Source organism: Sciurus carolinensis, chromosome 14 (genome assembly GCF_902686445.1).
Source record: "Sciurus carolinensis chromosome 14, mSciCar1.2, whole genome shotgun sequence".
Taxonomy (NCBI): Eukaryota; Metazoa; Chordata; class Mammalia; order Rodentia; family Sciuridae; genus Sciurus; species Sciurus carolinensis.
The window spans coordinates 73896116-73908435 of NC_062226.1; the positions used below are offsets into that span (position 1 = coordinate 73896116).

General features: G+C 36.1%; 1 protein-coding gene across 2 annotated transcripts in view; it reads right to left on the reverse strand.

Annotated features, from left to right (window-relative positions):
* Positions 1 to 12320, reverse strand: part of Aldh1a1 (aldehyde dehydrogenase 1 family member A1) — a 145834-nt gene that overhangs the window by 25839 nt on the left and 107675 nt on the right. For both annotated transcript variants that reach the window (XM_047525289.1, XM_047525288.1), the window contains exon 4: positions 9129 to 9233. In XM_047525289.1, coding sequence (XP_047381245.1) covers positions 9129 to 9233 — 105 coding nt within the window. The remainder of the gene's footprint in view (positions 1 to 9128; positions 9234 to 12320) is intronic.

Below are 12320 nucleotides of genomic sequence, written 5' to 3' on the forward strand. Positions count from 1 at the left end.
CCCTGAAACTGACACCCCTTGTGACTTTTGATTCGTACCTTGACTTCAAAAGTTTTATAGGATGGCCACTGCTTTACAATCTCATATCTTTGTGTTTTACTTTTGGCATTTCCACTTTTCAGTTTCTGACTAAATATTGGTTTGTCTTAGAGTAAAAGTTTCTGTCGGCATGACAATTTTACCAGTTTTTGGAAAAAAAAAATCTTTTTTACAATATAAAATTAATAAAGTAGTTTAAAAAGCAAAGCGGGGGCGGGAAGAGAAAAAGAAAGAGAGAGATGAAGGAGACGTGGCCAAGGTCAATAACTCGAAGTGAAGTGGCTGAACTGAGTTTTAAGGAGAGCCTATCTGACTGTAAGTCCCCCTTACACTTGACACATTCTAATTCTTCAATGATTGGACTACCAAAGTTCCTGGCAAAGCTTGAATCCCAAATAGTGAATATCTTCTGTGGTCTCTGGGGCCTCTGCAGCCTGTCCACTCTCATGAATAGCCCATCAGAGACTGTTGAAGAGTAGATATTATAAATATGTGCTCATTTCTTTTGTGCAAAAATAGCGTAGAGGTAATGGAACTATTTTACAGAGGTGTCTACCTGTGATAAGCCCTCATCTCTAAGCTGGGTACAAAGAAATCCTTTAGGTAAGAGTAATTTCTTTTTATTAATAACATACTGCTTGAAACAATATTGATTCAAGCAAACATTGAGTAATAGATTGTATTCACACTCAGTCAGCAGGTCTGGCCTATTGTCTTTGCTCATACTCTTCTCATTGTGTTTTTCTTGACCAGGTACACTCCTCTAGTTTCCTAATCCACCTCAGTTACAAACTTGGCCTATACAACCCCATGCAGACCTCTTCTCATCTCCTACAGAATAAACCTACTACAAATATCTCCATTTCTTTTACTACTTTATGTGAGTGTTCACCCCATCAAATCAGTTGCAAACACCTTAAAAGCATAGATTGTTCCAACATTTTTTTTTTTTTTGGGTATGCAGGTCAGTAGGTTGCAACATTTTGCAGAAGACATGATTTCCTTTGAGAGTTAGAGCAGTAGGAAAGAAACTGCTCTTTCTCTATTGTTGTTGATGCTCCACAATTAATCTGAATTAATGACACCTCCCCCTTGGTGAGGCTTGGATCTCATATTAATACTCCCCTCTGCAGATTGTACTCAAGAAGCCCCAATCTTGCAATTCTGCAAATTTATATGCAAATAAATAAACTATTTTTGCAGTGCAGATGCTCTCAGATTTATCACAGAGTTACATCCTAATGAACCTACAGTAGGTTGAAAATATCATAAATTCAAAATGCATTTAATGCACCTGACCTACCACATGTCAATGATTATTTTCTAATAAAGTGCTGATTATATCATTTTAATTTTTTGCCTACAGTACACTGTTGCAATGTGCAGTACAGTATTGGTCGTTTACCCTCCTGTCGTGTGGCTGTGTAGGAGCATTACCCAGTATTGCACAGAGACTATCATACTGGATATTGCCAGCCTGGGAAAAGATCAAAACTGATCATTCAAAGTATAGTTTCTACTTAATGTGTATTGCTTTTGCATCTTTGTAAAGTTGAAAAATTATGTTGAAACACTGTAAATCAGGGAACATCTTTATTCATCACCAAATAAAGATGAACTGAGGCAAGAACAGTGTCTTAGAGGTATAATCTTTCCTGATTAAGTGATAATATTTACTGACTACAAGCAAAGACTCTTTTATTATAATATATCATGCACTGGTATATCTCACTGTCAAACTTCTGGAAGAAAAATGAGTACTTATATTAAAATCTATGCATTTATTACCTGCTTGCCTAAGAAATACATATACAATGTATATTTTGGGGCATTCAGTTAATCACGCTGATTGCTTATTTTGTTTTATGCCATAAATTCTGAACTTTTTAAAAATAAATTCAGAGAGCACTGTTTGCAGGTCAAAAAAAAAAAAAAAAAAGGCAAACCACAAGAATCTGAAATTGCTGGCATGATCTGTGGATACCAAGACATGTAAAACATACACAGTTCTGTGTTTAAACATCTGTGTGACGGCTTTCATTTGGATGCTTCTTCTCACTGTTCTATCATTGGCCTTAGCCAAATATGGGCTATCATAGGCAGACTGGCCTCCCAAGGGATGTGGAGACAGATTCTGGCTTCAAGACAAGTAGCTCTGGAGAATGCTGCTCTAAGCAAACACGCTCTGAGGTTATGTCTTTGCATCATTTCTCTCTCTCTCTCTCTCTTTTTTTTCACATATTATAATCTTGTAGGAGTAAAAACAGAGTAATGGCAGTTTATTGTTTTTTGAAGAAAATAACCCAGATTTTAATTTGGATTTCTCCTTATTAGCTATGTAAGTTTTGAGGTGTCCGATGGTCTATCCATCCATCTAAAGATTTCCCACACACTCCACTCTGTAGCATTCCTATCATTAGTCGCTAATGACTTCACCATTCAGTGAAGTAAAGGGATTGCCCTTTTGAAATAGTCAATCAAATGAGAAGGACATAAAACCAATTTATCCTACCATATTATAAACCATGAAAACCACAGTAATCCCTCAGAACTCCAGAGAAATTAGTCCCAGGATACATACCCCTGTAGATCAATAAATTCACGATGCGGAGGACTTTTATACACAGTGACATGGTATTTGCATATAACCTATGCCCATTCTCCCATATACTTTAAATCACCTTGGATTACTTATAATGGCTACTACAATGTAAATGCTGTATAAATAACTTGTTATGCTGTATTGCTTAGGAAATGACAATGAGAGGAAGAAATTGCTATGCATTCAGCATAGACACAACCATGGTAGGCCCAACATCATCACAACATAAGCATGGTAGGGTGAATCCACATATGTGGAATGTGTGCATCTGGAGGGCATACTGTACTCCAAAGTAAATTTGTGCCACAATTTCTTTGAGATTCAGTTTTCTTATTTTTAAAGTCAAGGTAAGTTAGTTCATAGGGTTGTATTGAAGATTAAAAAAGGTAACCCCTGATACAAAGTTCCCATGTGACAGACATTAAATGTTCACTAGATGGAATTGATTGGTTACTGTAGTCCTAGAAGTCAAACAGGCATGAAAATGACTCTCCTCCATTTCAGTATATTTTAATAAATACTTCCTTTTAGTTTTCACTCCCCTCTACCACTGTAGGCACTTACTGTTTCCTTATCAACAGCCTCTCCAAGTTCATTGTCTTCCCTCCCCAGCTGCCTTGCCTATGACTACCAGAATAATCTTTCCTCATATAGCTTTATCTTATCCTTTTCCATTTCAATGTTTGCAACGGTTACCCTTTTATCTACAGTCCCAAGGGCAAACTCCTCTGCCTGGTTTTCAAAGTCCAGCCTTTTGGGGCAACCCCTCACTTCCTCAAAACTGGCGTTCATATTTTTGTTTCTATCTGACCCGCTCCTTCTCATCTTTGCTCCCATAATTCTCATTTTCAAGAATCTCCTACCAGCATGTCTCTTTACTTTCAAAATCCTACACATTTTTCAGGATTTTGCTTAAATATCCCAACCTACTTCAGTCATTGGCAGTCTAATCCAGATGGATGACAGCTACTAGTTGAGAGCTCACCATGCTGTGGGCCCTAAGATAAGTCCTTTGTAGCCCCCAAGTTATCATGCAGGCAAGTATCAGAGGCCTTACCTTACAGGTGAGTAGACTTTGTGGACTTGAAATCTAGCAGATAGTAGAACGAAAGTTTGATCCTATATCTGGCCTCCAAATCTAAAGCTCTGTCTGACAGTCCTAATAACATCTCCTTTGAAATGAGTATTTACTGCTATCTGTATTACAAATATACTATTTCTTATTATTCAAATCTATAATATGTATTTAATAAATATTTCATAATTTGGTTAACTACCTTACCAATCTATCATGTTATACTGATGTTATAAAAGGGTGTGCCTTATATAATTTACTTACTCTTATAATTATATAATAATCATTTTAATTGATTCTATTATATAACAAATGCTTGATATTATTCAAAACTATTAAGCAGAAAATAATTTTTTTTTAAATTTCAAAACCAGGATTATTTTGGATTTTTATTTCAGAACTTGCATTTCCAGGGATATGATTTTTTAATTAACCAGAAAATAATTCGGTGCATTGACTCAGATTCACAACCATCAATAGCACTGTTGCCTGTGGCATTGAAATGTTTCCCAGGCTGAGTACAGACAGACGGTTTGAATGATGAAGAGATATCAAATGTCTCTTCAGCCTACTTAAGGAAGGGCTAAACTTCTCAGTCACTCCCAGATGGTACATTTCCATGTTAAATTAATTCAGAGATGGAGAAAATAGTTATCAGACCAGTTTTACTTTTACACCTGCCATAAGCACTTACTTTAATGGACTTTTACTTTTATCTCCACCAATTATTTGTTAGGTCATGCTTTAATATTAAAAGCAGATTTAAGGATTAGTCCATACAGCCTCAAAGAGCCACTGAAGTGAAAAGAAAACAGTTCCCACCCACATGTGCACTTTGCTTTATAACCTCCACTTGTTCTTAGCCCTCCTTCTTTCTTTATGATACCATTGAAAGGCAGGAAACTGCCCATTGTTTGCTCCATTCTACTCAAATTAAATCCCTAAAGTCTTTTGGCTAATTATCTAAAGAGTCAATTCCAGAATATTAGGTTTACTGTGACCATGTAATTGGCTAGATTTGTGCCTTTAACTACACAATGTTTACTATACATATATACACTTGCCGACAAAATTGTTTGAACAATAATAACTCTTTTAGAAACAAAAGTGTTTGAAAAGTTCCGAAAAGAACACTATTCTAGAAATGCTGAATGCTAAGCAAACATTGCTTACTATAAACAGTTTGTATCACCAACAATTTAGCTGGGGTGATCAAATGTCCAGTCAATTAGCTTATTAGCATTTTGACTTGAAGCTTTGCTGATGTATTAAGTGGTTTTGGTCTATTCTATGGGCAGGAATAATGGTCAGTAAGCACAGAGCAGATCAGTGGCAAATCTTTCCACAGCTTCTGGTGTTATCATCGGTTTTCCTTCACTGTACTGTAGGAAGAAGGTAAATTCCACAAACAGTGCCAAGAAAAATCTCAGACTGCCCGACAAGGTTTCTTCTGGAATCTAGGCACAGAGACTTGTTTTCCTGGTGAAACTAATCTCAGTGGCAAAGCAAGATGTTCTGCTAGTAATCCAGTGGCAAAGATGAATGTTCAAAGCTTCAGGGCTAAAACATCAAACATATTACATATTTTTTTCTTTGGTTAATTGCAAACTACAGTCAGATCTGCAGTCTTCCAGTTGAATGGCATTTATACCTATGTAATAAAGTAGGAGGCAACTGTCAGGGACTCAGTCTGTGTACACCTAGGCCTCAATTGCTTTATTTTACCTCCTCAGGCTTGCTGGAGTCACTCAAGCAACCACAGGGTCATTTGAAATAAAATAATGTGTGCATCTCTGAAGTCTCTGATAAAAGATATTCATTTCTTCTTCTTCCTCTTCTTTTTTTTTTTTGTAATGTGAAGAATACCACAGACCTTCTGGGTATCCTACAGCACTTTGCCAGGGTGGGTCCATGTTTCTCTGTCTAAGCTCTGTCTTGAAGTGTAGAGTTCATGAAGTGTAGAATGACTGTCACAGCAAAGTTTTCAATCATCAACTTTTTTACCTGCCAAAATCCATGCCCCCGCCATATGTCTATTACTAGTTGACTTTCAACAGAGGCACCAAGCATGCATTGAAGAAAAGAGGTTCAATAAATGGAGCTGGGAAAACTGGATACTCACACAGAAGAATAAAACTGAACTCCTACCTCTCACTACATATACAATCAACTCAACATGGATCAGAGACTGAAATGAAAGGATAGAAACTAAGAATACTGGAAGAACACATAGGGAAACCCTTTACAACATTAGTCTAGGCAATGCTTTTTTGGATAGGACCCAAAAGCCCAAGCACCAAAGGCAAAAATTAACAGAAGGGTTTGTTTCAAACTAAAAATTTTCTGCCCAGAAAATGAACAAACTACAAAATGGGAGAAAAAATTGCAAGCTATTTATGTGACAGGAATTAATATCTAGAATATATAATTAATTTAAACAAGCCAAAAAAAAACCACCCACACATAATCTGATTAAAAATTGGCAAATGATTGGAACAGACATTTCTCTAAAGAAAATGTGAAAGTGTTTGACGTCACTACTCATCAGAGAAATGCAAATCAAAACTACATTTGATTGGTACCATCATCCTCTAATCAGAATAGATATTAATAAAAACAAACAAACAAAAAATAGATGTTAGTGAGGATGTGGTGGGGGGGAAGAACCCTCATACTCTTTTGGTGAGACTATAAATTAGGATAATCATTATGGAGAACAGAATGAAGGTTCCTCAAAAAACTAAAAATTGAACCATCATATGATCCAGGAATTTCATTTCTGAGTATATATATACTCAGAAAGTGAAACCAGTTGATCAAAGAAGTGCCTACATTCTCATGTTTATTGCAGAACTATTTATATTACACAAGATATGGATTCTACATATCAGCAGATGGATGGATAAGGAAAATGTGGTTTATATGGACAATAGAACATGATTCGACCATGAAAAGAATGAAATCCTGTTATTTGTGACAAATGGATGGAGCCAGAGGACATTATGTGAAGTAAAATAAGCCAGGCACAGAAGACAAATGCTGCATGAGTTCACTCATAGATAGAAACAAAAAATAAAAAGCTGATCACAAAGAAAAGAGTACAATAGAGATTACTAGAGGTCAAGAAGAGGAGGTAGAAAAAGCAGCAGAGGGAGATTGAATAATGGGTTCAAAGTGTTGTTAGGAGGAAGTTTTAGTGCTTTGCAGCACAACAGGATGACTACAGTTTACAACAATCTAATATATATTTTATAAAGAACTAGAAGAGAGAAGTTCATAGGCTCTAAAGATAACTGTTGAATGTGTGAGGTGGTGGAAATGGTAATTACCTGATTTGATCATTGCGTGTATGCATTGAGTTATCACATTTTACCCCATAAATATGTGCAAATATCATGTCTATTAAACAAATTTATGTCCCTTATTAAATGCTAACCCTTGAAAGGGTTACAATTTGTGGTTTAATACTTTAATTTGATGGTTTGCAAAAATGTATTCTCCTACTTCCTTCCCAAAGAACAATATCAGCAATGCCTGAGGATTTATTAGAAAGGCAAATTCTCAGGCTCCATTCTATTACTATGGAAACAAATTCTAGGGAAGAGTGTGGTTCTGCATCTTAAGACACCTTCCAGGACGTTCCGAGGTACACCAAATTTTCAGTATTACTGCCTTGGAAATGATTGTCAACACTATTAGAATTTGATGGAAGAGAAAGTTTTTGCATTCACATGTTCAGTTGCATTGAAACATTGCCAGAAGCAGAGAACATGAACTTAAGACACAATGTTGATCTCCACAAGAGTACATTGTCTCAGACTAAGCAATCAGTAACTATATGATACCAGGATTATCATCAGCAAATACAATATTCTATAATGACACAGAAGAGAGAAATTCTGCCTGGGAAGGTTCAAGAGAGCTTGAAAGAAATATAAAACACTGTAATGACGGAGGTTTTATGTGCCTGGAACTTTTGAAAAGCTCTGTATTTATCATTTAACCCTCCATGTATTTCCTAGTTCCTTATTTTAAACAAAAGGAACAGGAACTCTTAAGTCCAAATGTGGAAACTCTGTACTCTTACTATAGATGGTGATTTCAACTATTTCTGAGGACTGAGCTCTCGACATGCAGAGGCAGTGACCAGTAAGCAATGTTTGGGGAGTGACACTGGGCATGGTGAAGTTGGAACTTGTAGGTCAATGGGGTGGCCTTGGACAGAAGCCATAGGTAAGTGTTGAGCAATATTATAAAGGACCTTTGTGTGTAGGGACACTTCCCCTAAGGCAAGAGAAGCAGAGTGAAGAACTCATGCATGGTTAACTCCTTAGGATGTAAAGAAAGTGAAATCTGAAAGCAAGTGACAAGTGTCCATTCTGTTCTGTTTCTACTTCTCACATTGTTGACTCCTTTTCTGAAACTCCTTTGCTCTTCAAGGTCTGAGTTTCACTTTGTTCTGATAATATTGCAGTCTGAATCCAGGGCCTCCTAGAAAATCCAAACAGGTCTCTCGGGTTTCTTGCTATGTTGGAATAGGCCTGTGTGACTCAGTCAGTACTTTGACATTTGTGATCTCACGGTTTGAGGCTAAGGGAATGAAAAAGTGGAAACTGGGCAGAAACCTGTGATAGTTCCAGTGAATACTATGAGCTTACCTTCATAATAATTTCAAGGTAAAGCAGTAACCATACTACTCACAGGTTCTGGGGGCAGGACAGAACTAGAATACTGATTTCATTGCTTATTAGCAGTGTCACCTGGAGTAACTCATGCACCCCTTCTATTCTGCCATTTATCATCATTTGTAAAACAAACTAAAAGTAAGTGTATGTTTCTTCATAAAGTTGCTCTAAGTAATAAATTAAAACAGCTTTTAGAATTTAAAAAACTGTCACTCAATAAGTTTGTTTTTTTGCTTTTGTTACTAAAATAACACTATAATTACTCAATTAAAGTCATTTTAAAATTCAACTTTTAAATGTATTTATTAATATTAATTAGATAATTTTTAATGAAATAACTTGGCAATATATAGTTTCTATGTTATTTTATTTTAGTTTCATGTAGCAACTTAATGATTCCATATGATTAAGGTTTTTCTCTTTTTTAGACCTATAAACAATGCCTCTTTATGTAGTCTGTGTGTATAATAAATCTAGACATTAATCCAGTTGCAAAATAATCAAGGAAAAATAATATGAAAATAATCTTCATAACACCATAGGCTCATTATCATTACAGGTCCATCAAGTACCCTTCATGTACCAAGGACAACCTAGAAATTTCCCAAATTGCCCTAGGAGCCACATTTTGATGACATTTGTTAAGCTTGCAATGGGGTTCGAGAGCTCAGAATGGTGAGAAACAAAGAAACCCTGCGTGAAATGGAACCAGTGTTTGGAAACTCACCTTATCCCCTTCTTCTATCTCACAGATTTTCTCCTCAGTCGCGGGATTAAAAACAGGGAATTTCTTGCCACTCACTGAATCATGCCATTCATTGTTTATGAAGATCTGTAAGGATGCCGAGAAACTAGGTTAATTAAAAAAAAAATATGTAGTGAATTTTGGATATTTTTATAAACTTAAGTGGAAGCATGATATGATATTTAAATTTTGTTTATTCTCCTCCCCTTGAAAAATTTTTGGTTGTTTCTGACATTTTACATATAAACACACATACATACACACAAATATGTGTGCACAATAAATAAAGTAGTATTTTAAGTTTCATGAAAGTATATGGTCATGTCAATGTTAGAGATTATAGACTGGAGAAAATGATTTAGAAAATGATGCTTTTACCTGAAATTGCCGTGAACTGGAGGTAGGAGCAGAAGTTTTGGTGGGCTTAATCTGTCAATCATTGCTCCTATTTTCCACTTCAGATTGTGAACATGCTCATTTGGGACTACTGGTGATTTGGTATCACAAGTGATAATTTTCTGATGCTTCATTTTACTGTTATAAAGCTAGCTTTTGAGTGGGTTTTAAAAAAGAACTTTGCTTCAAAAAAGTTGACTAATGGTGTATTTTTCATCAACTTTTTAAAGACATAGGGGATTTGTTCTTTTAGAACGAGTTATAATTTATTCATATTCAGATGAGATCAGGTGCTAGATTTTTAAAGATATCTATAAGATAGAGACATGCATGTAAAGAAAGAGTGGCCCAGAGAATTTGGAATTTTATTCTATAAGCACTGTAATGGGAAAAAAAATTGTTAAAGTATCAAAAAACATCTAATCATTCATATAAAAACTCTAAGTCTTAACTTTTGCAGCCTTGAATTTGCACTTCCTCTAAAACTCAGCTTTAATATTCATTTACTTGTACTGAAGAAGAATATTTGATAGAGCCAAATTAAGAAATAACCCCTTCATGACAACTAAAGCTGTTCTCTGTTTCTGACATATACTAGAGAAATCTTTTTTCATCAGTTTGTTTCTCATTTATTCTCCTTTTTTTCTTATTACTGAAATAGGAAAACAATCATGATAAGTATTGTATGGCATATATTACAACTTTTTGTGAGGCTATGACAACATGAGTTAGTTCATTTAATTTTGATTCATAGGAAATTGATATATCCAGTCTTAAAAGAGATGTCTTACGAATTGGGTTTGTAACATACATCTTAATTGAGGCACCTCTTCTGACCTGATACCTACAAATAAAGTATTAATAGTTCAATCCAGCATGTATTAAAACACCACTGCCCAAGGTTTAAATCAGCTGGTATGTTAAGTGCAAATCACTTAGTTATTAAACATTTACCAGCAATGGCTGTCAAGGTCATACATTCCGCACATGAGGACACTATGCTATTTGTGACTTGCTACAAAATGAGGCGGAGGACAAGCCTTTTTGTTTGCCTGTATGCACCAATACAATTGTACCTAGAACAAAATGACATTATCCTATATATGCTGAAGAGTTCAAAAGAATTTTAGTGCTAGCTGGAATCAATAGGGAAAAAAAAATGTGAGCATGAATAAATAAAGGACAATGGGACCCAAAGCAGTTCAGATGCAGAGACTAGAGATGTGGAAAGATAGATACATGAGGACGATCCAGTACCAAGAAAATCCTTGCTACTGTGATAGGGTAATCAAATACAGAGGGAGACCATAAAATTCATCAAACCATACTCAAAAAAGAAAAATAAATAGCAGCTTAGGTCAACTCAATGAAAAATAAATTCAGATTAAAGTACTGAGTTGCCCAACGTCTCTTAAAGTGACTCAGCACACTAGCTACCAGGAACATACTTTACAGAACCCCATAATTACTCTTAGGGAGTATTTTCTTTTATGCATCCCAGGCCTTTACTGCTTAGTATTTTTCTTCCCAAGAGAAGGCTGGGAAACACTTTAATCAACCCCCACTCCCTCTCTTTCTCTGGTTCTCTCTCTCTCTCTCTCTCTCTCTCTCTCTCTCTCTCTCTCTCTCTCTCTCTCACACACACACACACACACACACACACACACCTTCCTTCTTCAGTTACCGATATATGAAATCCCTAGTCACTTTTTCACTTCTCCTTGTTTCTTCCTACTATCCAATTCCTCTCCCTGTCTTCCCTGCCCTCTACCTCTGCCTAATTAAAATTTAATTTTCACTCAGCTACTAGAATCTTCCTCAACCAACCAAGTTCAGCTTTTTATCTAAATTCCTCCTCAGAATACTTCAGTGGCTTCCCTTGTCAAGCCTCTTAGCACGGAAGCAGTTTATGATCTGGCCTCAGCATGCTTTTCTAGCCTTTGCCCCTGGGGTATCCCAGTTTGGGCCTCCCTCTTCTGCCTCCAACACCACAACCTTCTTTGCACCCCACCTCTATTCATGCTCCTTTTCAGATTGTAGTTTCATTATTTCCTTCTTGTACTTGAAACTCTAGCTAAATGCATCATCTCCTCATGAAGATTTTATTAGTTGTTCCCATTGGATGTAACCTTTTTCCCAAATAGCATGCAAATATTCATGCAATTAGTTGTTAGGTGTTGCTTTGTGTTAAAGTTAGATATCCACATATCAGCCCATGAAATTTCAAACAAATCACAGTACCTGCCCTAGGTTTTTAATCAGCCTTTCAAAACTTGCATCAGATTCACTCACACTTGCTAATTCTGCTCTAAAGATTGTGTTACCTCCTCAGACTTTATATCTTTAAACTGAGAGAGCCTAAGTCTCATCCTGTAGAGATACATGGAGAATTCCATCCTTTTATGGTATAAATTCACACACACACACACACACACACACACACACACACACACAAATCAAATGAAAACAATATGCAGATGTCACTCTGTTAGGCTTCTGGTGAGACTTCCCAGCTCCTGCCTGGGTCCTCTTACCCTTAGGTCTGTGATAATTTGTGGTTTTCAAGTTTTCAATAATACACCCTCAATACAATATATTTTGCTCCCTATGTATAATTTATTTTGGTGAAAGAATCATTATAATATATATAGACCATCTTGCTTTATTATCAGAGTTGTGCATCTTAACTGTATCTAACCCTCACCCCATCCCTGCACCCAGATAAAAGTCAGCGAAGGTTTTGTCAATGAACATTAACCTAATCTAATAACACAAGTT